The sequence below is a fragment of the Canis lupus genome, chromosome 12, assembly GCF_048164855.1.
Source record: "Canis lupus baileyi chromosome 12, mCanLup2.hap1, whole genome shotgun sequence".
Classification (NCBI taxonomy): Eukaryota; Metazoa; Chordata; class Mammalia; order Carnivora; family Canidae; genus Canis; species Canis lupus.
The window spans coordinates 46,531,799-46,559,482 of NC_132849.1; the positions used below are offsets into that span (position 1 = coordinate 46,531,799).

The 27,684-nt window shown below is 42.3% G+C and overlaps 1 protein-coding gene across 10 annotated transcripts in view; it reads left to right on the top strand.

Annotated features, from left to right (window-relative positions):
- Positions 1 to 27,684, top strand: part of ITSN2 (intersectin 2) — a 128,951-nt gene that overhangs the window by 94,780 nt on the left and 6,487 nt on the right. For all 10 annotated transcript variants that reach the window (XM_072770876.1, XM_072770880.1, XM_072770872.1 and 7 more), the window contains 5 exons: positions 18,114 to 18,235; positions 21,201 to 21,307; positions 22,139 to 22,322; positions 25,124 to 25,222; positions 27,090 to 27,257. In XM_072770876.1, coding sequence (XP_072626977.1) covers positions 18,114 to 18,235; positions 21,201 to 21,307; positions 22,139 to 22,322; positions 25,124 to 25,222; positions 27,090 to 27,257 — 680 coding nt within the window. The remainder of the gene's footprint in view (positions 1 to 18,113; positions 18,236 to 21,200; positions 21,308 to 22,138; positions 22,323 to 25,123; positions 25,223 to 27,089; positions 27,258 to 27,684) is intronic.

A 27,684-nucleotide genomic window follows, 5' to 3' on the forward strand; every position in this document is an offset into this window, starting at 1 on the left:
GTCTGAGGGTGTCAGCAGTTGAGGGAGGGACAGTGAAGGTGCCCACAAAGAATGATGAAGCACTGGCTGTACCACCATTGTTCATACCAGTAAAAAGAAAAGAAGGAAGATGCCCTTCTTTGAGCACTTATTAATCTTAGGTACCTTCTGAAGTTCCCAAATGTTTTACCTCATGATTATTTTCTTTTTACAGATATGGAAATTAAAGCAAAAGCTAAAAAAAAGAGAAAGAAAGAAAAGAAAGAAAGAGAAAGGAAAGAAAGAAAGAGAAGAGAAGAGAGAAGGAAAGGAAAGGAAAGGGGAAAGGAAAGGAGAAAGGAAAGGAAGAAAAGCAAGCAAAAGCTAAGTAAGTTGTTCAAAGTTACACAGCAAGTGGTAGAGCTGGGTTCAAACCCATATGGTTTGGCTGCAGAGCCCATGCCCTCACCCTCTACCCTAGTGTACAGACACCACCACCCTGTTTATAGCAGTGAGGCTCCTGCAGGACAGCCATCACTGGAACCAGGGAAAAGAAAAGAGGAACAATCAGAGGCTACACAGTGTTTTCTCTTTGTAGAAAGTATACAGAAGGAGGCAGGAGGCAAAGACTGAGTATAATTAGGACAGGAATCTTTTAAGAGTGGTATCTGGAAGGGTAAAGCTGAACATAATCACTTCTTTAAGTAATAGCTTTATTGAGCTATAAATCACATGCCATACAGTTTACCCATTTAAAGCGTACAATTGAATGGTTTTTAGTATATTCAGTGTTGTGCGACTGTCACCAAAGATGGCTAATTCCAGAACATTTTTATCACCGCTAAAAGAAGTCCTGTAACCTTTAACTGTTACCCGACTATCTTGCTGTACAACCCCCACCTCCAGCCTTAAACAACTGCTCATCCCCTACTTTGTCTCCATATGTTTGCCTGTTGTGGACATAATCATATAAACAGAATCATAAAATGTGTGGGTTTTGTGATTAGCTTATTTTTATTCTGCATAATCTTTTTGAGGTATCTCCGTGCTATAGCATGTGTCTGGGCTTTATTCCTTTTTATGACTAGGTTGTATTTTGCTTGTCCATTCTTTAGTTGATGGACATTTGGCTTATTTCTACTTTTTTACTATTATGAACAATGCTGCTACAAACATTTGTGTACAAATTTTTGTATGGATATATGTCTTCATTTCTCTTGAGTATATACCTAGGTAGGAGTGGAATTGCCATACCAAATGGGAATTTTGTGTTTAACTTTTTTTAAGATTTATTTATTGCCCCAGGACAGTAGTAGTGTAATAACAGGGGTGCTTTGTGAGTACTGAAGTATATGGAACAGTCAGTATGAAATTGGCTGTTGGACACAGCTACTCACTGCATGTGTGACAGAGGAGAAGGTATGTAGATACCAGTCGTCATTTAGACACAGAAATGAGTTAAAAGAGAGAACTCTGTTGGCATTTCCAGAAAAGTGCCCTCATTTCCTTTAGAATTCAGTCCAGCAAGCTTTAGACCAGGTCAAGCTTATACACACTATCATGCATGTTTTGCCTCAAGTAGGATGACTGTGTAAGCACCACTTAAAATGGCCTGGCATTTCAAAGTGTAAGACTTGAACTAAGAGGCCTAGATATAGGGATTTAGTAGCTTTAAATTCTGCACTAAGTAGCTTAACCACCAAACTTCAGACTTTTCATACATTTACACAGCAGGGGTCAAAGTGGTATCCGTGGTTCAGAGAGTGGATCAGTGGTTGTAAATCATCATACGCATATTGGTAATGGTTATTCTTATGTTCAGATTAACGGCCATGTGTTGGGCGCACACAAGAACACTGTGTTACGTGACCCCTCTTCATAATGTTCTGTGTCTGAATAGCACATCACTTCCCTCAGTTGGGTCAGTGATAGAACTCTGGCAGTCTAGAAGGTAAAGCACGTATCAATCTGTAATGTATCAACCACTTTCTGAGCCTGAGCCTCAGAGGCACCTCTGTCTACTTACAAGGCCTTTGCTTTCTTTTAGGCTTATGACCTTTCACTGTAGATTCAAAAGTAAAAATAAAACCCATATAATTTTTCTTTGTCCACTTGCATTTATCAGCAGATTTGCTTTGGGAAGTTCTGGAATACTTCCATTTTCTGATAACCAAATAGTTTACTTTCTGATGGTCTGCAGTATTAGGATACAATACTAACTTTTCTTTTTGTGCCTAAAACAACCAATCTAACTCCTGGTGACAAAGAATTGACAGGCATCAAGAAGACATAGAGTTTAAAAGTTTGTTCAGCAATTGCTTACATTTCCAAAAACAAAATCATGAATCTGAGGCTTCATGGTGGGAGCATATTACCTGGTACCTAGTTTGTGTGCCATAATAGTTGCCAAGTGGATAAACTGCTACTCTCTCACAAAATAAGATCTCCAGTAATTTTCTCATGCCCTGACAAAGCTTCTGTTCTATAGGCAGCTTTCAGGGGTGCCTGGGGGGCTCAGTCAGTTGAGTGTCTGACTCTTGATTTCAGCTCAGGTCACAATCTCAGGGTTGTGGGATGCCGTGTGGGGCCCTGTGCTCAGCATCGAGTCTGCTTGTCCCTCTCGCTCCCTCTGCTCCCCCCACACACACTCATGCATACTCTCTCCCTCTCTCTCAAATAAATAAATCCCCTTTTTTTCTAAAGGCAGCCTTCAGAAAATGCACACAGTTTAGTCATCTGGATTTACTGTTGAAAATTGTCTTTTCACTGAGCTTCGAACAGTGAGACTGAAAAAACCATTATGTGATACTCTGGCTGCTAACTCGGGCACAGAGCATAGCGTTGTTCAGCGGCGTTGCTCTTCTCACAGTGGGCAAGCACTTTTCTGGGACTTTATGACGTAATCCCAACAAGCTCTCTTTGTACTGGTCATCACAAACCATCTTTTGTCCTTCACCTTTTGGAGTCTTCCAGAGCTCCCCCCATCCTTTCTTAGGGGTCTCTCTTTTGCTTCTTGCTCTTGTGCACGCTGTAATGTGCAGCCGCCTCCCAGCTCTGGGGGACACAGTTTACATAGCTGCCATTCACTGTGTGTAACTTGGCCATCAGTTTCTGCATCCTCACGCCAGCTGGGGAGGGGGTAGTCTTGTGGTCCTGGGGACTTTGACCTGGTCGTAGTCATGATCTCTTGTTTGTCTTGCATTCTGCTGAAGGAACTTACCAGAAAGTTTTCACCATTCTCTCTGGCCGTCTGTAGTTCACATCGAGGTACCATCTCCCTGCAGTTCAGAGCTTATCTTCATATCACATTCTGTAAATACTCATTGAAGACCTACTATGTGTCAGATACTAGGAATATGGCAGATTATAAAATAGGCAAAAATCCCTCCTCACTTGGAGCTGACATTTAAGTAGGGCAAGACAGAAGACAAACAAAATGAATAAATATGTCATGTCCTGGAAAAGTAAAACAGGTTAGGGAAAGGGAGTGATGGGTTGGTGGGGGAGGGTGGATCCAGGCAGATTTCAGTTTTATTTTCTTTTCTAAAGATTTTATGTATTTATTCATGAGAGAGAGAAGCAGGCTCCCCTCAAGGAGCCCAACTCAATCCCAGGCCCTGGGATCATGAACTGAGCCAAAGGCAGACACTCAACTACTGAACCACCCAGGTGCCCCCAGATTTCAGTTTTAAATGCGGTTCTCAGATAAAGCCTCTCTGAAATGGTGACATGTGAGCAAAGACTTGAAGGATGTGAGGGATGTCTGGAGGGAGCCATGTAAATATCTGGAAGATTATTCTAGGCAGAGGGAAGAGTACATGCCAGGGGCTCAATCAAGAGCATGACTGTAACGCTTGAGGAACAGGATGGAGGCCAGGGTGGCTGGAACGGAGGGAGAAGCAAGAGGAAGAAGTGAGTACAGGGTTAACTGGAGAAATGGGGGAGATTGTTTAGATTCTTGGAGGCTGTTTGTAAGAACTTTGGCTTTTGCTGAGAGTGACAAGAACCCATCAAAGGGCTTTAATCAAAGGAAGGATATGATCTGATGTGCTTTAGCAGGATAGCTCTAGCTTGCTAGATTAAACCAGGGGTCAGTTTGGGGGAAGGGCTCAGAAGCAAGCAGACACATTAGGAGGGTGGTTCAGTAATCCACGTGAACAATGACAATGACATGATCAGCATGATCCAAGTGGACGTAGTGAGAAGTGGTCAGATTATGGGTATATTCTGAAGATAGAGCCAGTAGGTAGATTAAATGTGGAGTGTGAAAAAAAATAAATAAATAAAAAATAAATGTGGAGTGTGAGAAGAAGAGAAGTATCAAGGATATCTCTAAAGATCTTGGCCTGAGCAACCAGAAAGATGGAATTGGCATTAAATGAAGGCACACAGGGGCAGCCCTAGTGGCTCAGTGGTTTAGCGCCACCTTCAGTCCAGGGCGTGGTCCTGGAGACCCGGGATCGAGTCCCATGTCGGGCTCCCTGCATGAAGCCTGCTTCTCCCTCTGCCTGTGTCTCTACCTCTCTCTCTTTCTCTGTGTCTGTCATGAGTAGATAAATAAAATCTTGAAAGAAAAGGGAGAAGAAAGAAAAGAAAAGAAAAAAGAGAAAGAAAGAAAGAGAGAAAGAAAGAAAGAGAAAGAAAGAAAGAAAGAAAGAAAGAAAGAAAGAAAGAAAGAAAGAAGAAAGAAGAAAGAAAGAAAGAAGAAAGAAGAAAGAAAGAAGAAAGAAAAAGAAAGAAAAAAAGAAAGAAAGAAAGAAAGAAAGAAAGAAAGAAAGAAAGAAAGAAAGAAAGAAAGAAAGAAAGAAAGAAAGAAGAAGAAGAAAGAAAGAAGAAAAGAAAAGCACACGGTGATGGAGGAAGGGCAGAGAAGATGAATAGGAGTTTGGTTTTGGGTATTACCGTCACTTACCTTTAAGATCGATAAGTGGAAATACTGGGTAGGCAGTAAAACATGGGGAGGTCCAGAGGATATATTCAGGCTGGATTATATGTTTGGGAGTGTGTCAGTGCATAGATGATACTTAAAGCCACGAGACTCAGTGGGACCACCAAGGCTGTATGTGGAGAAGAGTTCGAAGGGTGAGCCTTTGTGTTCCAACATTAAGTCTGTGTGTTGGGGAGGAGCTAGGAATGGAGAGGAGGTGACTGGCCAATGAGGTAGGAGGATATGAGGCGAGCTGGTGACCTAGAAGCCAAGTAAAGACAGATTTTAAAGATGAGGGAGTGATCCACTGTCACAAATGCTAGTGATTGGTCAAGCAAATTGACGTACCTTGTGCTAAAGGAGGGAGCTACATGGAGCTTTTAAGAACCTCTCCTTTAAACTACAACATTTGAGGGGCATCTGGGTGGCTCAGACACTCAACAGTGTCTGCCTTTGGCTCAGGTTGTGATCCCTAGTTCTTGGGATCCCTGCAAGGAGCCTGCCTCTCCCTCTGCCTATGTTTCTGCCTCTCTGTGTCTCTCATGAATAAATAAGTAAAAATCTTTAAAAAATAGTAAAGTACAACATTTGAAAATAATTGTAATGTTTAATTTTCCAGCTATAACATTCGGGAAATGTTTTTACACAAACTCTAGTATTTGTTGAAATTAATTCTGTGGATATTCCTTTGCATGTGTGTTCATTATAGTAAGCCTGTTAATAGTATTCAAATCTGTCATGTTTACTAATTTTCATTGAGAGAGATTACAATCCACTACTTTGATTATAGATTTTTCAGATCTTTTTTCTTTCTTTCTTTTATCCACCTTCCCTCCCTTGCTTGCTTTTTTTCTTTCTCTTTTCCATTGGTTATTTTATCAGTTAATTTTACATTTCAAAGCTATCCTGTTAGTTGCAAATGAAATCAGAATCATTATATCATCCTAAATATTTATAATGTTTACACAGATCCATAAGAGCCTATTTTGTCTCTTGCTAATAAAACCTCCCTAGCTGCTTTTTAATATTTTATGAATGTATAGCTTTTTCCAAACCTTTTTCTAACATTTTTGTAACATGATGTTAGATGTCATTGTAAACAGCATCTAGCTGACTTTTTTTAAATTTTGATTCCAGTATAATTAACATGCAGTGTTGTATGAGTTTCAGGTGTACAATATAGTGATTCAATACTTCATGCAACAGCTGGTGCTCATCACAATAAGGATACTCTTAATCCCCATCACCTATTTCTCTCATTCCCACCTACCTCCTCTCTGGTAACCTGCAGTTCTCTATATTTAAGAGTTTTATATTTATATTTAAGAGATTTTTTTGTCTCTTTATTTCTTAATTCCATATATGAGTGAATCATACAGTATTTATCTTTCTCTAACTGACTTATTTCATTTACCATTATACTCTCCAGTTCCATCCATGTTGTTGCAAATGGAAAGATTTCATTCATTTTTATGCCATTTTTATTTGAGATCTATATATATCATTTGATATATTATATATATATATATATATCACACATCATCTTTATCCATTGCATAATATGGTTATTGTAAATAGTGCTACAATACACATAGGGGTGCTCTTGTCCTTTTGAATTAGTGTTTTCATATTCTTTGGGTAAATACCCAGTAGTGGAATTACTGAACTGTTTAGTAATGCTCTTTTTAATTTTTTGGGAAACTTCTATACTGTTTTCCACAGTGACTATACCAGTTTGCATTTCCACTAACAGTGTAGAAGTGTTCCTTTTTCTCCACTTCCTTGCCAACACTTGTTTTTTATGTTTTTTATTTCAGTCGTTCTGAATGTTGTGAGGTGATATGTCATTGTAGTTTTGATTTGCATTTCCCTGATGATGAGTGATATTGAGCATCTTTTTGTATGTCTGTTGGCCATCTGGATATCTTCTTTGGAGAAATGTCTATTCATGTCTCCTGCTCATTTTTAATTAGGTTACTTGGGGCTTTTTAGTGTTGAGTTGTATAAGTTCTTTATATATTTTGGATACTAAACCCTTTATCAGATATATCATTTGCAAATATTCTTCTCCCATTCATTAGGTTTTCTTTTTGTTTTGTTGTTTGTTTCTGTTTCTACGCAGAAGCTTTTTATTTTGGTGTAGTCTCAATAGTTTATTCTTGCTTTTGTTTTCCTTGCCTCAGGAGACATACCTAGAAACAACTTGTGTGGGGCACCTGGGTGGCTCAGTCAGTTAAGTGTCTGACTCTTGATAGTAGCTCAGGTCATGATCTCAGGAGTCATGAGACCAAGCCCTGCATCAGGCTTCATGCTCAGCGTGGGTCTACTTAAGATTCTCTCTCTCCTTCTCTCTCTGCCCCTCACCCTGCTCACACTCAGGCTCTCTCTCTCTCTCTCTCTCTCAAATAAATAAAATCTTTAAAAAAAAAAGAAGAAAAGAAAAAACTTGCTATGGACAATGTTGTCAGAGAAATTACTGCCTGTGCTCTCCTGTAGGATTTTTATGGACTCAAGTCTTATATTTAGGTCTCCAATCCATTTTGAGTTTATTTTTGTATATGATGTAAGAAAGTGGTCCAGTTTCATTCTTTCACATGTAGCTATCCAGTTTTCCCAACATCATTTATTGAAGAGACTGTCTTTTCACACTGCATACTCTTGCCTCCTTTGTCAAAGATTAATTGACCATTTAATTATGGGTTTATTTCTGGGCTCTCTATTCTGTTCCATTGATCAGTGTGTATGTTTCTGTGTCAGTACCATACTGTTTAGTTACTACAGATCTATACTTTATCTTGAAATCTAGGATTGTGAAACCTCCAGTTTTGTTCTTTTTCAAGATTGCTTTGGCTGCTTGTGGTCTTTTGTGATTCCATATAAATTTTAGGATTATTCTAGTTCTGTGAAAAAAAATGCTGTTTGCTTTTTGATAAGGATTGTATTAAATCTGTGGATTGCTTTGGGTAGTATAGACATTTTAACAATATTTGTTCTCCTAATCCATGAACATGGAATATATTTCCATTTGTTTGTGTCATCTTCTATTTCTTTCATCAGTGTTTTATAGTTTTAAGAGTACAGGTCTGAAGTGTACTTCTCATTGGTGAAGTTTATTCCTATGTGCTCTCGTGTTGGGTGCACAAATATTTATAATTGTTATATATTCTTGTTGGGTCATTCCCTTTAAGATTATGTGGTGTCCCTTTTTGTCTCTTGTTACAGTCTTTGTTTTAAAATCTATTTTGTCCAATATCAGTATTACTCCTGGGTTTCTTATCATTTCCATTTGCATGATACTTTTCCATCCCTTCACTTTTAATATGCATGGTCTTTAGATCTAAAGTGAGTCTGTTGTAAGCAACATATAGATGGGTCTTGCTTTACTATTCATTATGTCATCCTATATCTTTTGATTGGAGCATTTAGTCCATTTACATTCAAAGTAATTATTAATAAGTACGTATTGCCTTTTTTTTTTTTTTTTACCTTTTTGTGGTTGTTTTGTAACTTTCCTCTGTTTCTTTCTTCTCTTATTCTCTTCTCTCACAGTCTGCTGGCTTTCTATACTTGGATTCCTTTTTATTTATTTTCTGCATATCTATTACCAGTTTTTGGGTTTTGGTTACCAGAAGGCTTGTATATAACATCTTATACATATAGCAGTCTATATGAAGTTAACGGTCACTTAAGTTTTTGAACTCATTCTAAAAGCACTAAATTTTTAACCCTTCTCCCCTCATGTTTTAGGTATTGGTGTCATACTTTACATCTTTTTTATTTTGTGAATCCCTTGACTGAGTTTTATTTTTATAGATATACTTAATTTTACTGCTTTTGTGCTTCCTACTTTTCTTAATCCTGCTTATGGTCTTTCCTTTCCATTCAGAGAGTCTCCTTTAACATTTCTTTTCAGGCCGGTTTAATGGTCACAAATTCCTTTAACACATTTTTCTGGGAAATTCTTTATTTCTCATTCTATTCTGAATGATAGCCTTGCTGGATAGAGTATTCTTGGCTGCAGATTTTTTTCTTTCAGCCTTTTGAATTTATCATACCACTCTTTTCTGGCCTGCAAAGTTTCTGCTGAAGAATCAGCTTATAGCCTTATGGGGTTTCCCTTATATGTAAGTGTTTTCTTTTCCCTTACTGCTTTTTAAATTCTCTCTTTAAAAATAAAAAAAAAAAGATTTTGTTTATTTGACAGAAAGAGCATGTGCACAAGTAGGCATAGCAGCAAGCAGAGGGAAAGTGAGAGGGAGAAGCAGGCTCCCTGGTGAGCAGAGAGCCCAACATGGGGCTCAATTCCAGGACCCTGGGATCATGACCTGAGCAAAAGGCCGATAGTAACCAATCAAGCCACCCAGGTGCCTCTAAAATTCTCTCTTTATTACTGCTTTTTACCCCTGTAATTGCTATGTGCCTTGTGGACTTCCTTGGGTTGATTGTTGGAGGTTCTCTGTTCCTCTTGGATCTGGATATCTGTTTCCTTTCCCAAATTAAGGAAATTTTCAGCTATTATTTCTTCAAATGAATGTTCTGCCTCCTTTTCTCTCTTTTTTCCCTCCAGGATCCCTATAATGTGAATGTTACCACACTTGATGGTGTTGCTGAGTTCCCTTAATCTATTCTCATTTTTTATTATTTTTTTCTTCTATTCACCTAGAGTGCTTTGCATTACTCTGTCCTCCAGGTCACTGATCCATTCATCTGCTTTCTTTAGTCTATTCTTTATTCCCTCTAGTTCCCTCTGAAATTAAAAATATTCAGTTATTCTTCATCTCTCACTGGTTGTGTGTGTGTATGTGTGTGTGTGTGTGTGTGTGTGTTTTCCATCTCTGTTGAGAGCCTTGTTAAGGTCCCTGACTCAAGTCCATTGGGTCTCTTTATGACCATTACTTTAAATTCTATCAGGCATATTACCTATCTCTGTTTCATTTAACTCTTGCTGTGATTTTGTCCTGTTCTTTCATTTGGGACATATTCCTCTGTCTCCTTGTTTTGTCTAACTCTCTGTGTCTGTTTCTACATGTTAAGAAAGTTAACTGTGTCTCCTGCTCTTGAAAGTAGTGGCATTATGAAGAACAGATCCTGTAGTGCTCTGCAGTGTAATGTCTCAGGTTCACCGGAACCTACTGTTGTAGCTGAGCTGCATTTCCCTTCAGTCCTGGTGTCTATTGTGGCTCTCTCTGCCCTTTGTGGGCAGGGTTTAGTCCCTGTATTGTTAGTAGGCCAATCTGGGGCCATCTTGGGCTTAAGTCAGACCAGTCATTGACCAGAGTTGCTGTAGCACTGAACTGTAGGGCACTGTCCCTGTGTTGTCCCCTGAGAAGCTTTCATTGGTGGGCAGAGCCACGTCAGACCAGATATCTGCCCCAGCTCGCTGCTGTCCAGGCCAAGTTAGAGGGCTGGGTCCACAGGAGAACACAGGGGCAGGGTACTGGTGTTAGCAAGCTAGATGGAGAATGTTTGCAATGCACTGATTTCCACTGTGTTCATGTATTTAGGCTGGGGGTCAGGGAAGAGAACTGGTCCCACCAGCTCCCTTGCTCTAGGAGAAGTCTCCCAAATATCCCTGTCCTCCAACATATGTTCTGAGGTTAGTAAATAAATCTCCTTCTTGTAGATCCCAGGCATTTTTCAAACTGCCACTTCTGTGCTGTTTCTCAGTTAGCCTGTTATGCTGTCTCTTTAAGGGCAGGGCCTCAGTTTCCTAGCACCCTCTGGCTCTGCCACAACTGTGCCCACTGAATTTTAAAGTTCCAGGTATTAGGCCCCACTGATTGTAAGAACTTTCAAAGTTAATCCCCTCTGGCTCTTAAAGCCAAATGTTATGGGAATTTGTTCTCCTGGTGAGAGGCCCCTGTGCCTTGGGTGCCTGGTATAGAGTTTGTTTCTCTCCCTTCTCTATGTCCAGGGTATCCCTACCTCCTAAGGACAGTCCTACAAGTCACTTTGGCTCCCAACTGAGTCTCTGCCCTTCCTACCCTTTCAGTATGGCCTCTTCTCTGCACTTAGCTATGCAGAGTCTGTCCTGCCAGTCTTCCTGTCATTTCCTGGGTTATTTACACTGATGTTGGTGTTATCTAGTTGTATCTATGGGATGAGGTGAGCCTAGGATCCTCCTACTCTTCCACCTTCCCCCAGCATCTAGCTGAATGTTAAAATACAATCCAGAGTCGTCTTATAACTGACAGATTTAAGTAATTTACATCTATTGGAACAATGGAATACTGCTGTTTCTATCCATCTTATTATATATTTTCTATTTACCAGGCTTTTTTTTTTTTTTAAGATTTTATCTATTTATTCATGAGAGACACAGAAAGAGGCAGAGAGAGAAGCAGGCTCCATGCAGGGAGCCCAATGTGGGACTGGATCCCGGGACTCTAGGATCATGCCCTGGGCTGAGGGCAGATGCTCAACTGCTGAGCCACCCAGGCGTCCCATACCATGTATTTTTTTTTTTCTTCTTGTTGTTCTGCCTATACAGTACTTCTGCTGCTTTGATCAAATTTACTTCCTTTATTTCCCTTTACTGGTTTGAAAGTTATGTTTTCTGTTTCTATTCTTTGAGTAGTTACCTTTTCATTTCTAACATATGTGTTTGCCTCCACAGTCTAAATTTGATGTTTATCTTACTTCTTCTGATCAATGCAGGTGGATGCTTTATTTCTAATGAGTCTCCTCCTGCCTCTCATGTTACTGCTTCTTTGTATTAAAAAAAAAAAAAAGTTCAGGTAAATTTAAAATCCCTCTTAACTTATACCCATCATCATTATTGTTATTTTATTCATCAGTAATTGATTTTTCACATATTTACTAGTATTTTTGTTTATCCTTCCTTCCCTCCTTCCCTTTCTCTCTCTTCATTCCTCTTTCCTACCTTCCTTCTCTTTCTTCACCACTCCTTACATCTCATTTTTCCTTCTTACTCAATTTCCATCTTCCCAAAATACACCTCTTAATAGTTCCATTAGTCAGCCTATTAGTGGTAGTTCTCAAACTTTGCCTGAAAATGTTTCTATTTCTCCCTCATCCATTAATTGTATATAATTAGAATTCTGATTTGACAGTTATTTTTGCTCTATACCCATCATTGTGTTGAGATGTGTGCAGCCAGTGTGATTCCTGTTCCTATGTTGTAGTTTTGCCTTTTCTTTCTTACTGTCTTAATCATTTTTTTTTCTCCTTGGTGTTTTGCAGTTTAGGTATTGGATTCGTATTTATTTTTTCCCTAATCTGGAATCATTATTCCTTTTGAATATATGGAGGTATATCTTTCATCAATTCCAGAAAATTCTCAACCATTATAATCTCAATTACTTCTTCCCATTTTTTTCTGTCCTCTGTGTCCCTTAACTTCCATTTTATGTTTTCCATCTTTTTATCTTTCTGGGATGCATTCTTAATTTCTTTATATCTGTCTTCAGATTTACTAATCCTTTCCTCATATGTGTTTGATGTGCTATTTAATTTATTAGTTCCCTGATAATATTTGCCATTTTTATTAGTTTCTTTTTCGAGTCTGCCCATTCTTTTTTATAGACTCTATGGTTTCAAACCCCTCATGTATGTCTTGAGTTATTTTAAATATACATATTTTACCTTTTTTTTTCTTTTTCTTTTTTTTTTTTAGATTTTGTTCTCTTACTTTATGTTCTTGGGGTTCTTTTTTTTTTTTTTTAAGATTTTAAGTAATGTCTACACCCAACATGGGGCTTGAAATCACAACCTCGAGATCAAGAGTTGCACACTGGGGCCACCTGGGTGACTTAGTCATTTAAGCCTTTGCCTTCTTTGGCTCAGGTCATGATCTCAGGGTCCTCAGATCAAACCCTGCTTCAGGCTCCCTGCTCAATGGGAGTCTGCTTCTCCCTCTCCTTCTTGCTGCTTCCCCTGCTTGTGTTCACACTTACACTCTCTGTCTCTTTCTGTCAAATAACTAAAAAATCTTTTTTAAGATTTTATTTATTTATTAGAGACAGAGAGAGAGAGAGAGAGAGAGAGAGGCAAAGACACAGAGGGAGAAGCAGGCTCCACGCAGGGAGCCCGACGAGGGACTCGATCCCGGGTCCCCAGGATCATGCCCTGGGCCAAAGGTGGCGCCAAAACGCTAAGCCACCGGGGCTGCCCAATAAATAAAATCTTTAAAAAATAGAAGAATTCCAATTTATACTGACTGAGCCAGCCAGGCACCCCTCTTAAGATTCTTTCTAATCATTGTCTTTTTATTTATGGTGGAGCATTCCTTATTTTTTGTAATTTTTTACTTTGAGCTCATCTTTAGTGAGACTTGGTTTTCCTGGAAATCCTGTGGAACTGAGGTTGTGAAAGAGACCATCTGGACAGTTGTACATTTTTTTTGACCAAGCACCCTGAGAGTATCACCAGCCAGGGACCAGTTTTCTGTTAATTTATCAGTTTGGGAATTCTTGAACTCCAAATTTATATGCAATGCAAACCCAGAAAATTCTTTTCTTTACCCACCAGAGATGTAAAAGCTCTCCTATCTTCTCACTTTTCTGGCATAAGGATTGTTTTCCCAGTTTGCCCTGTAATCTCCTTCCAGGGCCTCCTGTCATTGGCCAAACCTGGGCAGAAGCCAACTAAAATGGGAGCTTATACAGGCAGCCTATGGGATTGGCCTCCCTGCAGTACAGAGCAGAGGAAAGGTGAGAAACAGGTCTGGAGACCAACCCAATAGTCTGCCATTTGGCAAATATTTCCTGACCTCTGTGGTGAAAACCTGTGTTAAATTTGATATTCAAGAACTATGGGAGACACAGTCCCTGACCTCCAGTGGGAGAGACAGACATACTGACTATATACAGATGAACTACAATGCAGGTTACATCGTGTGAAATGTTAAATACTGATGCAAACTACCCTGGAAGCACAAAAAAGAGGCAGTCTGGGGTAAGTGGGACCAGGATGGGGAAGTTTCCCCAGAGTCAGGTCACATGAGCTGTACCTGGAAGAGTTAATAAGATGGCTCTATGTGGAGAAGAGGGCCCCAGGCAGTGCATACAGTGCGTATGGTGCACCATGAGGACTGAGCCTGGACCAGGGTGGCTAACAGGCAGGCTACATGGTCAATTGTAGGTCATGGGTGGATAATGGAGACTGGAGCCCTGTGCTACTGAGCTAGGACTTTATTCTGCAAATAGCAGAAACCACTAAAACATTCTGTTAGGGAAGAACATAATAAAAAATGTAGCAGCTGACTTAAGCTGTTCAGTAGATATATAATGTAAGTCACAAATGCAGCCCATATGTGATTTAAAGTTTTCCAAAAGCCACATTTTAAAAAGTAAAACATGAAATTAATTTGAATAATTTTTTTTGCTCAGCTCAGTATTATCCAAAATATTACTATTTTAATAGGTAATCGACATAAGAATTATTAACACCTTATTTTACATTCGGGGTTTTTTTTTGCACTAGGTTTTTTTTTTTTTAATTTTATTCATTTATTCATAGAGACACACACAGAGAGAGAGGCAGAGACACAGGCAGAGGGAGAAGTAGGCTCCATGCAGGGAGCCCAATGAGGGACCCGATCCCGGGGCTCCAGGATCACGCCCTGGGCTGGAGGCAGTGCTAAACCCGCTGAGCCACCAGGGCTGCCCTGTACTAGGTCTTTGAAATCTGGTGTGTATTTTACACTTAGAGCACTTTTCTGTTTGGACTGGCCACACTTCAAATGCTCAGTAGCAGGGACCCCTGGGTGGCTCAGCGGTTGAGCGCCGCCTTCAGCCCAGGGCCTGATCCTGGAGACCCGAGATCGAGTCCCACGTCGGGCTCCCTGCGAGGAGCCTGGTTCTCCCTCTGCCTGTGTCTCTGCTGCTCTCTCTTTCTCTCTCTCTCTCTCTGTCTCATGAATAAAAAATGCTCAGTAGCCACGTGTTGCTAATGGCCAGCATGTGAGACAGTGTGGGTGGAGAGGATGGCAGGGAGTCAAAAGGAGAAGGTCGGTTAAAGATGCTGGCTTCAGGAAGAAACAGGACCCCCTCATCCCCATACACAGGAAGGAAGTACAGGGCTGAGTGAGCAGGGAAATGAAGGGCTGCCACGCCTCTGTTTCTTTTCCCTGACATCAGAGGTAAGACCCTTGAAAGTGAGGGTTAGGGTCAAGTTAGGAACTTGAAGAGAATAAAAGCTTAAGAGCCATTGTAATGAAATGCAAAGGGATTATTAGAAGTAGAGTATAACAGTCCTCACATTCACTCTGATAAACCTAGTGTCCTGTATGTTGTAGCCTTAGAAATGATTAAGTAGGGGCGCCTGGGTGGCACAGTTGGTTGAGCATCTGACTCTTGGTATCAGCTCAGGTCATGATCTCAGGATTGTGAAATCGAGCCTCATAGCAGGCCCCACACTCAGCACAGAGTCTGCTTGGGTTTCTCTCTCCCTCTCCCTCTGTCCTTCCCCACCCTCTAAAATAAATAAAATATTTTTAAAAGAAATGATAAAATATCTAAGACTTTTCCTATTATTCTAAGATACAGAACAGATAGGCCAGTGCTTGTGGGCTTTACTGTAAATAATTGTTTCCCAAAGTGTGATACACATACCCCCATGGTACACAACGTAATAGCACACAAAATAGTATGGAGGACTAGGAGGACTTGTTGGGGTTTATTTGTTTAAAGATTTTATTTGAGAGAGAGAGAGCAAGCACAGAGGGAGAAGGAGAGACTCCCTGCTGAGCAGAGAGCCCAATGGCAGACACTTAACCAACTGAGCCACCCAGGTGCCCCTTTTGTTTGTTTTTTTGAGTAGGCCCCATGCCCAATGTGAAGCCCAGTGCAGTGCTTGAATTCATGACCCTGAGATCTAGTCAGATGCTTCCCCACCTGAGCCACCCAGGCGCCCCATAGGATAACTTGTTTTATTCTAATGGTTGTGTATTTATGTTTGTATTAGGAGAGACATAATCAGTACATAAAATCTGTGATTTCCTACATACTTAACTCACACCTGAGTAAATGTATAGAAGTATTATGTAAAAGTAGAGGAAGAATGTGACTGTGGCAGAATGTGAATGTCAGATTTGTAAAACATGAGTGTGAGAGGCAGGGTAACCTTAGAAACTGTTCTGATAGCTTCCATTAGACTCCACTGGTACCTCTGATCCGTGACCCTGGGTCACACCATGACCAACACCTCACCCCCAGCCCCCTTGTTTCACACAGCCTGGTCAGACAGGCATCTGTATCACCTTTACAGGGTCAGAACACCCTTGGTCTTCCTGCAGTTCTCCCCAGCAGAGCAGAAGACCATACGGTCCTCAGAGAAGTGTGATAATTTTGAACATGACAGTGGCACCATGGCGACTTCTTGAAAGCACCAAAACGAAACCTGCCTTATTCTATTTTTGTTTTACCGTGAGGATAATTTTTTTAAAGAACTGTTGGCAACATGTACAGAAAATAGACCAGTTGTCTTCCTTAGAACTGTTAGCCCAAATCTATACAAAACCTATAAAAACTCAAAGGCAAGCAGAAAGAGAGACCCCCTTGAAACGCCCAGTCTGATGCCTGCGTTTTCTGCCTCTGTGGCTTTATGTGTTTCCAGTGCTGGATGATCACCTCCCCGTGGGGTGCCTCTGCATCTGTCCCCACATGCCCCATCGATGAGGCTGGGGCAGGCTTACACCTTCCCCCTCTGCCTTTCACAGTTACCTCCACCTCCAGGGTCATCCACCCTCCCTCGACTTTCTCTCCCTCAACTTCTAGCTTGCTGGCACCTTCCTGCTATTAATTTTTGTCTGAGGAAGGGCTGCCTGAGGTATTCCCCTATCCCTGTGCATAAAGCAAGCCCTCGGCTACTTACCAAGCAATTCTGGAAATATGTCACTTCACAGTCTGATGTTCATTTCAGCTGCCACGTGCCTATAAATGGATCCAGAGTGAACGCAGTACCACTCACCCTGATATGAAGCTGCTAGGGACCTCCCTCAAGGTCTTCCAGTGTCCCAGAACCAGTTCTTTGTTCTAGTGTGTTAAGGCAGAGGTCTTGTTGGGAACTGCTGGATCCTGGGAATGTCAGGTTTCCTAACCTTAACACTTCACTTTGAGAAATCTAGAGAAATGTTTCTCAAACTGCTTTTTAACAGTAAGAGCTATATTCTACATACCAAACTAAAAGTGTTCACAGAATAATACTTACCAGTACTGTGCGTGATAGTTTGTATTTATTTGTTTTCTAAGGCTTAGCCTGACCCACACTTTTAAAGATTTATTTATGGGATCCCCGGGTGGCGCAGCGGTTTGGTGCCTGCCTTTGGCCCAGGGCGCGATCCTGGAGACCCGGGATCGAATCCCACATCGGGCTCCCGGTGCATGGAGCCTGCTTCTCCCTCTGCCTGTGTCTCTGCCTCTCTCTCTCTCTCTCTCTCTGTGACTATCATAAATAAAAAAAAAAATAAAAATAAAAAAAAATAAAGATTTATTTATTTGGGAGAGAGCACAGAGGGGGAGACAGACTCCCAAGCCGACTCTGTGCTGAGCATGGAGCCCAATGCAGGGCTTGATCTCATGACCCTGAGATCATGACATGAGCTGAAACCAAGAGTCAGAAACTCAACCAACTGAGCCACCCAGGTGCTCCCTAACCCACATTTTTAAAAACAAAATTGATATAAGGATCCATGGATGGCTCATGACCTGCAGTTTGGAAAACACTGGTCTCAAGCATTTGATTCATTTAATCATTTCAATATCTTTGAAAATGTCCTGAGGTGGTGAGAACTGCATAGATTCTTCACAAGTGCAATAGAGTCATGAGCTCTCTGAGGCCATTTCTAAAAGTCCTTCATTCTGGGGACGCCTGGGTGGCTCAGGGGTTGAGCATCTGCCTTCAGCTCAGGTCGTGATCCCAGGGTCCCCGCAGGGAGCCTGCTTCTCCCTCTGCCTGTGTCTCTGCCTCTCTCTGGGTCTCTCATGAATAAATAAATAAAGTATTTTTAAAAATAAGTAAAAGTCCTTCATTTTGTCATTTATTTGGAAAAGAAGTTAGGACCCCAGGGAGATGGTACAGCCGCTGCTAATCTGCTGCTTGGAGTGAGTGGCAGGTGGGCGCCGCTTTACAGAATAGGGCGCTCTTTGGAAAGCTGTGTGGCTTTTTCAGGGCATCATTTGTGGACGCAGCACATCTGCCGATAAATGTCTGTTTCCTACAAAGACTAAAATACTTTTTTGAAACTCTACCCTGTCCTACCCCGTAGGGTGCGCGGATCTCCAGAGCCTGGACACCATGCAGCCAGTGGAGAGGAAGAGGCAGGGCTACATTCACGAGCTGATTCAGACTGAAGAGCGGTACGTGGATGATCTTCAGCTCGTCGTGGAGGTGAGGCCTGGGCCTGCAGGGCTGTGCGCGTGGTCTGGGCTGTGGGAGGCTGCCCGAGGAACTGCAGTCACCTGCCTCCCCCGGAGTGGGTCATGCAGGGTGGAGAGAACGAGATGCCACCGCTGGATGTGGCAGGGGAAGGCCAAGGGTAGAGAGTCAGCAGGAAGGCGCTAAAGGAAACTGTCCACCTCACATTTCAGCCTCTGCTTACTGTGCTCTTCTGACACCTGAGATCTTCACAAACTTTGATATTTACAGAAGGATTGTGAGACAGTGAAACATTCATCTAACGTTTGTGTCAGTTTAGAAAACCGAATAGGACCACATTGTAAAACATTTCCCAGTTACAATATATTTACTGTTTTGTGCCAATTAATGTTGCCAGTCACCCCTAAGCCAATAACAGCTGTTAGAGTAGCACCTAGAAATGATTTGTGTGGAGTAAACAAAATAAGACTCTGTACTTTGTTACACTCTTGTTTCCATGGCCTTTAGTTCCCACAAAATGTGTCAAGGCCCTCAGATGAGAAGCCCAGTTAAATAAACAAGCCACCTGAAGAGAACACGTGTGCCCACACAGGCCCTGCAGATGCCACAGAGGCCCGGCCGTGACCTCACTACAGGCACGGAGTGGAGGCTGCATCCATGCAGCTGCCCCCCAGCAAGACCTGTCCCAATTCATTGTCCCCCTTGTGCAGGCTGGGATCTCCAGACCCAGCACACTTGTTCTGCCCACAGGTACACTCTGCTGCCCTTCTCAGTTGATAAGGCTGTGAGCTCCTGACAGCAGGGACGTGTGTCCTTTATCCCGCATCCCCAGAACTTCGTCTGGTCCTTTGCAGGCCTTCCCATCAGTACTGAAGGAATTATATGTGTTCATGCCTGCACTTCTCTGACCGGGAAGGATGCCCTAGAAGAAAAGCCCCTCTTATTATTAACCCCTCTGAGCATCAGCCCTGCCGCTGGTCGGATTACAGTCCTCTGAGATTGTATATAGCCGTGGAAGTGCATCTCTGGCCCTAGCACAGAGGGTGAACACAGGACGCATGCTTGCCCCACTCATACCAGTCACTTAACCACGTGGGCCTTCGTTATTCCCACTCTGCCCACCTGCCCTCACCTGAAGAGCAGGGAGTCCTGTCAGTGCAGGGGTTTAGGGTGGAAGCACCATTCACAGGCAGGCGTTCTCATCATCGTTCCCACAGAGGTCCCTAGAGGGCCCTGGGGACCCTGGGACTGGCTTCCTCCTCTGCCTACCTCACTGAGGCTGGTAAATGGAATGAATAGACAGAGTGATATGAATTCATCAATGGGTGAAAGAACAGACCACCAGAGGCTTTCCCTCGGCGAGCCCTCAGAGCAGATCCACCACCTTTCCGGGGTTCGCACCTGTAGGAGGATCCCAATGTCTGCAGCCTGATTTTGGAACTGTGGAAACTTTAGAGATGTCCGCTTCACAGCACTGTTGCCTGAATTCTTTGAATCCGTGTTCAGCACAACTCAGTAAATAAACACTAATTGAAAATCTATCATGTACAGAAAGCACGGTGCTGGAGAAGAGAGGTAGAAGACAAAGTTCCTGCCCACGAGGAGTTCGCGGTCCTGCAGAGACAGACAGACAGCTATAGTAGCAGGAGGCCGGGGCCGGGAGAGGGAGTCAGGAAGGAAGGACCCTCCCAGTTAGGCTTCAGCCAAGACCAGAAGGACAAGGATGAGTTTTCTGTGCCCGGAAGAGGAAAAGGAAGTGGAAGGGCAATGTGCCAGGGAGTTAGGGTCCTGCATGTGGTTCCATGTGGCTGGAGTGTCAGGTACTCGAGGGCCCGGCTGGTGAAGTTGGCAGGGAACAGATCAGATCACACAGACCTGGTGAACCTCAGCTAGGAGTCCGTGTCTTAGCACAGGGCCAGTGAGCGATTTTAACAGGCTGACCTGTCGTGTATCTTGGAAAGATCCCACATGAGAAGAGTTGTCTCTAATAACCTCTCAGTTTCCTTAAGGTTCTTAAAGTCATTCCCTATGAATCCCAGTTGTTCAGTGGAAACTGAACACTCACTGGAGTTTTGGTTCTGGCTCCTCATTGTTCTAGGTTTGTGACCTTGAGCAGATCACTCTCTCAGCCTTTATTTCTTCATGAGTGCCCTGGGAATGATAACACATGATTCACTTTGACCTGCATGATCTGTGAAGTTTGTTCAGAACCCACCCACACCCGCGTGCACACCACACAGGCATGTGCAAATATATACACATCAGCTTTGCAAATCCTTCAGTGTTATGGAATACACTGATGTAGGGCATCATTTCCCCTCCAGTCAGCCAGCCTCTGAAATCCACATCTGCTTGGGGAGTGTGTAAGTCATCACTTTTTCTGTTGCTAAGCTTCTCAGAGATTGCCTCAGGACTCTAGGGTGCCCAGCCCTTCAATTCTGCAGCTTTTATAGGGTGCATGTGCTTTATGTCCATGGTTTCATTTAACCTACCTCATCTCCTTAGAGATAAGTATGAGAATTTTGTCTTATTAAAGAGGTTACTAGACTTGATCTTTAAAATTAGCCCTAATGGGGGGCACCTGGCTGGCTCAGTGACTCTTAATCTCAGGGTCATGACTTCAAGCCCCATGTTGGGAATGAAGCCTACTTTAAAAAAAAAAAAAAAAAAAGCCCTAATAACACAAGTAGCAAACTGTAAGGAAATTTGCAATTTAAAATTTAGCAATCAACTGGGTGTTATATGGAAGTGATGAATCATTAAATCCTCCTCCTGAAACCAATATTTACTCTATATGTTAACTAACTAGAATTTAAATAAAAATTTAGGAGAAAAATTTAGCAATCATAAATAAGCTTATTCAAAAACATCATGATTGTATTAGTTTCAGGGTATGAAGATATACTGTTTACTTTAGACCACATAGGCTGTGTAGTCACATCTAAGCTAATTTATTTCTTTTGTGTCTTGAATTTAGGTTTTTCAGAAACGGATGGCAGAGTCAGGGTTTCTCAGTGAAGGAGAGATGGCCTTGATATTTGTAAACTGGAAAGAGCTCATCATGTCTAACACAAAGCTACTGAAGTGAGTTGTGAGCACCCCTTGCCACTGCAGTGGACACCCACAGACCCTAGGAGAGAGACTTTCTCTCTCCCTGCAGGGCTGTTTTGCAAAGGAACTCACAACTCTTTTCTGTTCCTTCAAGCTTTTTATTTTATTGTCATTTAATGAAATGCCCTGTAACTGTAAAATACATAACTATGGAAGTCAAGAAATATATAGCAAAGAAAATACTTTGACGAAACAAAGAAAAAAAGTAAATCATAAAATAAACAAAATTTCAAAATATACTTGTCTGTTCTGGGTAGAGTAGAAGAGAAGCTGCAGCCCGTGACCCAGACGTACTGGCTGGTCTGGCAGGCTCCTCAGGCTCCATGTGAAATTCCACTCCTTGGGGTGATCTCCTCACCACTGCTATGTCTCTGCGCCCCTTAGGGGACAGCAGCTCTCCTGGGGACAGTGCTCACCTCCACCTCCATATCTGACCTTTGTGGGCTCCTGCTCCCTTTCTCCCCCTACAGCATGTGGGAAATTCTTTTCTTGGTTCAGCTGGGAACAAGTTAGAATTTTCTAAAGGAACTTTGCTAAGAAACAAAGATGAACCCAAAACAATTCCAAAGACCTAGAAATACCCCAGAGTATGAATTTCATTTCTTACTCTTCTTTGCTAACATTTTACCTAGATTGGCTTGGCCAGTGGAGCATAGGCCCCAGCTGCCTCCTCCTCCTCCTCACTCTCCCCTCACAGTGCCAGGTTTTTAGGTGACTTGCTGGTTGTCCTTATTTTAGTTTCCCATGATATTCATCCTTTATATACCAACTACATCCATTGAAAACAGAGTGTGTCGGTTGCAGGGCCTTGCGGGTACGGAAGAAGACGGGAGGAGAGAAGATGCCTGTGCAGATGATTGGGGATATCCTGGCAGCTGAGCTGTCCCACATGCAGGCTTATATCCGGTTCTGTAGCTGTCAGCTCAATGGAGCAGCTCTGTTACAGCAGAAGACAGATGAAGATGCAGATTTCAAGGAATTTTTAAAGGTAACTCCATCCTGAGATCACAGGCAGGCCCACCCCGTTCCGAGCCTACAGGCGGAGATGTACAGCTGCATTGTCAGGAAGCTCAGGATGGGGAAGGGTACTCCACCAATTTCCAGAGGAAACACCAATATGGCAAAGAATTTTCTGAATATTTGTGTCACCTTCCATGTCAAATTGATTTTTTTTGGCTCTAGGACCATAATTTTGCCCGTCTATTAGTAGAGTATTATTTAGGCCTATTTACTTAAATCAGCTGCTTTATGCTCCAAAATATCCAGAATGTCACTTTATTAAATTTGTAGATGGTGTTTATTTTGTATCCATCTTATTCCAGGAAGAGTATAAAATAGCTTACTCAAATATATAAAAAGCAACAAGATAAAACGTTGTCAGTGGATGAATACAGTGAGACAAAAGGAAATGAGAGGTGATGTAGGACGCTACATAAAACGCATGTGTATGACCCTGTCCATGTGCTGCAGGGGCACCCCTATGTCCTCAAAGCTTCCAGAAACCAGTGAGAAGAGGACACAATCGGTTCTCTGATGCTGTGGTCATAAATTAAGAACAAACATTTGGTAAAGAGAAGTATCGATGAAACAACACTCAGAGACCACTATGTGTAACATATGAATCAGCAACATCCTTCTAGAGATACAACAGTGAGCTTCGGATGGCTGCTGATTATAATAGAATGTCATGTTGTGATAACGCATTTCACTGATGTTGTTCAGGAGTAGAAACTATTACCACACATGTCAAAGTGGTGAGGGAAATGAAAGTCAAATCTGTTTTCTTGCTTTTTTACGTGTCTTCTTGTCTTTTTGGTTTCTGAAACACTACATATTGAGATCTGTATACAGCCACAGTGCCTTAAGGGAGAATGCAGATTTTTAATGTCATTATCAAAAAAGAATGGAAAAAAATAATTAAGCATAAAATATAACATGTTTAGATGGAGGATAAAAATTCTAACAGAAAGGGGTTCCTGGGTAGCTCAGTAGGTTGGGTCTCTGCCTTCAGCTCAGGTCATGATCTCAGGGTCCTGCAGTCAAGCCCCACATCAGGCTTCTTGCTCAGTGGGGAGTCTGTTTCTCCCTCTCCCTCTGCCCCTCCACCCAGTCCTGCTCTCTTTCTCTCACTCAAATAAATAAAATATTTTTTTAATTTGATGTTTACATTCTAAAGCATAAGACTTTTAAAATTTTCCAAATAGTAAAAACAATAGCAATGTAAATAGGTTATCAGTGTCATCACAACTGTAACAATAGTAAGAAATAAAAAATGTATAGTCTTATAATGAAAGGCATTGTGTCCATTACATTAAAACAAAATCTGGCAATAAGCCTTGTTGTAAATGTTACTTTTTAAAGTTTTTTTTGTTTGTTTGCTTTTTTAATTTGAGATAGAAAAAGAGTATGAGGAAGAGGAAGAGGGAAGAAGCAAATTCCTCTCTGAGCAGGGAGTCCTACCCAGGACTCTGGGATCCTGACCTGAGCTGAAGGGCATAAGCTGAAGGGCAGACACTTAACTGACAGACCCACCCAGGTGCTCCCTAAATGTTACTTTTTTTAAAGTCTCAGAAAATACAGAAATAAAAAGCATGGAGATGCTTGTTATAGCAACATATATAGATATATCCAAAAACAAAAAGAGAGGGCAGTTTTAATATCCCAAAGCAGGAAATGGTTAGGTAAATTACAGTAAATATGCTTTTTGGTCATTACAAATGGTCATCCAAAAAAAAGGTCATCCAAGAGTACTAGCTACTGTGTTCGGGTACTATATGAATAATATAACTATATTATATTAGCTTATATATTATATATTATATATATTATATTAGCATATATATTGTATGGAGCTAACAGTCTGCAAGGTCACCGAGACACCTCAAACGTGATACCTCTACTTACCTTACCCATTCCAGAGGTGGTGTTATAATAAGGTGGCCATGATTATTGTGGACGCTCCAGAAGGATCACTGAAAAGGAGGGAAGGTGTCAAGAAAGGGGAGGGCCTGACCAAGAGGAAGCATAATCTCAGTCTTCTGAAAGGAGTATGAATTAGCCAAGTGAAGAAAGAGCAGAAGGAACAGTACCAAAGGCCAATGCATTCATTACCTGGCTCGTCGTAGGTGCTCTAAATGGTAGTGATGGTTTCTAATAAAGCAGAGACAACGGGCAGGCAGAGGCAGGGGAAATCAAGAGCTATTTAGAAGCTAGACTGGTGACAAAGGTGACTCCCAGGTGTGTGGAGGGAAGATGGGTGCAGGATGGTTCTGGCAGCTCAGGGATGGAAGTGGAAGAAAAGGCTTTCATGAAGGAAGATGAGGACTTTGGGGTCTGCTGAGGTGCCTGTAGGGGATCGGGGTAGGAGGGAAGGAGAGTGATGCAGCAAGTATGGAGCGCCCAAGAGGGTCTGGGTGACGCTCTGGGCCTCAGCTGTGCGGGGTCTCGGGCAGCACCCACAGTGGACAGCAGGTAGAGGAGAAGAAAGAAGTAAGGATCAGGAAGGGGCCAGCTTGGGAAGACAGCTGTCAGTGGTTCTGGAAGCAAAGGAGGAAGTGATGGCGCAGACTGCCAGATCCAGGTAAGAAGGAAAGGGCTGAAAAGCATCTGCTGGCTTTACCAAATGAGGGGGGAAACTCCTGCTGCTAATCTGATACGTATCATTTTGAATCTTGAGTTTTTAAAAGAAATTAGAAATCTAAAAGGTGGTCAATGTCAGGAGTACAGTCAGTGTTTCCTTTGTCTTCACTGATGCTATGAGTTTCTCATGAGCCTCTCAATTATCTGCAGAAGCTGGCATCTGACCCTCGGTGTAAAGGAATGCCCCTCTCCAGCTTCCTGCTGAAGCCCATGCAGAGGATCACCCGCTACCCTCTCCTCATCAGAAGTGTGAGTGCCCCGGCTGGAACAGGGTCAGGACCCTCTGAGGTCCACAGAGGCCACGCTCAGGGAGCCCCTGCCAGGTGGCCTGATAGACCAGGTGCCACGTGTGTGCGTGCACGGGAACACACACATGCAATCCCCATTAGGCAAATCACAGTCATCCGGTGTCACTGGGGTAGTGACTCCCTTCCCCCAGGAGACTCTGCGGGCCTCTCAGAGTCATGAGTGTGTGTTTCTAAGCAAGGTAAGTGCCCTCCAGGTCTGCAGCCGTGGAGCTTGTCTTGAACCCAGACAGAGGCCATTCTTAGTATGACCTTGGGCTCCAGTCTTTCTGCTGAGATCTGAATTCATCTACCAGCTAGCTAAGCACCATCACCTAGAGGTCTCAGGAGTCCCCAACTCAGCATGCCCCAGCCAGAGCTCATCACCGTCCCCTTGCCGTTCGCATCCCAGCAGTTCTAAAAGTCCATCCATCTTTGAACATAAGCTGTGTGGGCCTCTTCTAAGGAGAAGGCGTATTATAAAGTGTTTTTTCCACAAGTTATCATTGATACAATTGTAATCATCTTACAAAGAAAAATAGCCTAAATAATATGACTGTTACTTTTATTGATTATCCCTTGACCACTGGTCTCTAAGCCATGTTACCTCATTATGGACCTTATGTTACAGTTAATGATACCAAACTGACCCATTAATACACAGTAATCCACAGCCCCTTACCTGAAATATTTTGAGGCAGATGTATTTCAGAATTCAGAATGTAATCTAAATACTGTATATTATATGACATTACAACAAAGCCTGGACATCACCTTTAACCAAACACAGTAATATTCCTACAGTGAAATATATGAATAATCACTTTTAAGTAGAATAAATAAATATATCTCTTCAGTTTAGGTCAGGTTTTGCCACCAAATGAATATTGAAAGAAACTTCAGGGGTGTCTGGGTTGCTCAGTCAGTTGAGTGGCTTTATTTCAGGTCATGACCCCAGAGTCCTGGGATTGAGCCCTAAATCAGGCTCCCTGCTCAGCAGGAAGTCTGTTTCTCCTTGTCCCTCTGCTCCTCCCCCTAATCCTGCTCTCTTTCTCTCTCTCTCAAATAAATAAATAAATAAAATATTTAAAAAGGAAAAGATTCAATAAATAAATAAATAAATAGGAAAAGAAAGAAAGAAACTTTAGACTTTCAGGGCTTTGTCCCATTTTGGAATTGTAAACAAAGAACTGTGACCCCAACATGACTAGAGCCCAGACAGGAGCCATCTGCTGATGGGACCACTAATTTCCAGAGGCTCCACAGAGTTGTACCCCAGCCTCTACTCTTTTGCATTTGTAACATTAGTTTGAAGTCACTTCAGAGTGAACTGAATGTGTTTTCCTATAAGCTGATGACATGATTTGATTGTATTTTCCCTGTAGCAAACAATTCATTGCTTTCTTCATATTTTTTTAAATCAGTGACCCCCAACATACTTATATGTTGCTATCCAGCAAGTTCACGTACTTCTGAGAGCTGCAGCCAGGTTAAACTGTTGGGTTAAATGCACGTGGCTTAAATTACGGGGGGGGGGAAGGTAGGGAGACACCCTTTAACACGTGTATTATTACCAAGACCCCCCAGAGAGCCATCAGACGCCCACACGTTTCAGGACACTTGATCCATGTAGCACTTGACACACCCTCTTGTAACTGAGTCACCTGTCACCCCCAGAACTCTGGAGCTATGAGCCTCTCGAGGGCAAACAATTATCTTACTGTTGTTTAGCCAGTGCCCAGCACGCAGCACATACAGCAGCCAATAGAACGTCTGGGTGGGTGGGTGGAAGACACTCCACTTCCCAGATGATGCAGCCCACTCTTTTCCAGATTCTGGAGAACACCCTGGAGAATCATGTAGACCATTCCTCCCTAAAGCTGGCTCTTGAGCAAGCAGAGGAGCTTTGTTCCCAAGTTAATGAAGGAGTTCGGGAAAAAGAAAATTCAGACCGACTAGAGTGGATCCAGGCGCACGTCCAGTGTGAAGGTCTTGCAGAGGTGAGGCCTGGGGTGCTGAGCTGGGTGCCACTAGGCAGGCTCTGGGTGGGGAACCAGCTGCAGGCCTTCCCCTACTGTGGCCAGGACATGCCTCAGCCCAGGCCCCGTGGACTCACCATCCTGCCCCTTCTTGGGTTCTCATTTTCCTTTCTCATAGAGAGAAATTTGGTACTTTTGAGTTTTTTGAATTAATTTATAAAACCCCTATTCTGTGGATATAAGTAATCATTTTCACCATGCCAGTTGTTTGAACTCTGAAGGAAAAAAAAAAAAAAAAAAGCAAGGCTCTTTTGTGTCAAGGTGAATGATTACAGCCACATTCTGAACCAGAAGATTGTACCACAGCACCTCAGGTCCAGGGCACCGGCCTCTCAAGGGGCCCGGGGAGGCTTGTGCTGGGACTTATGATGCTACAATTTCTCTTTAA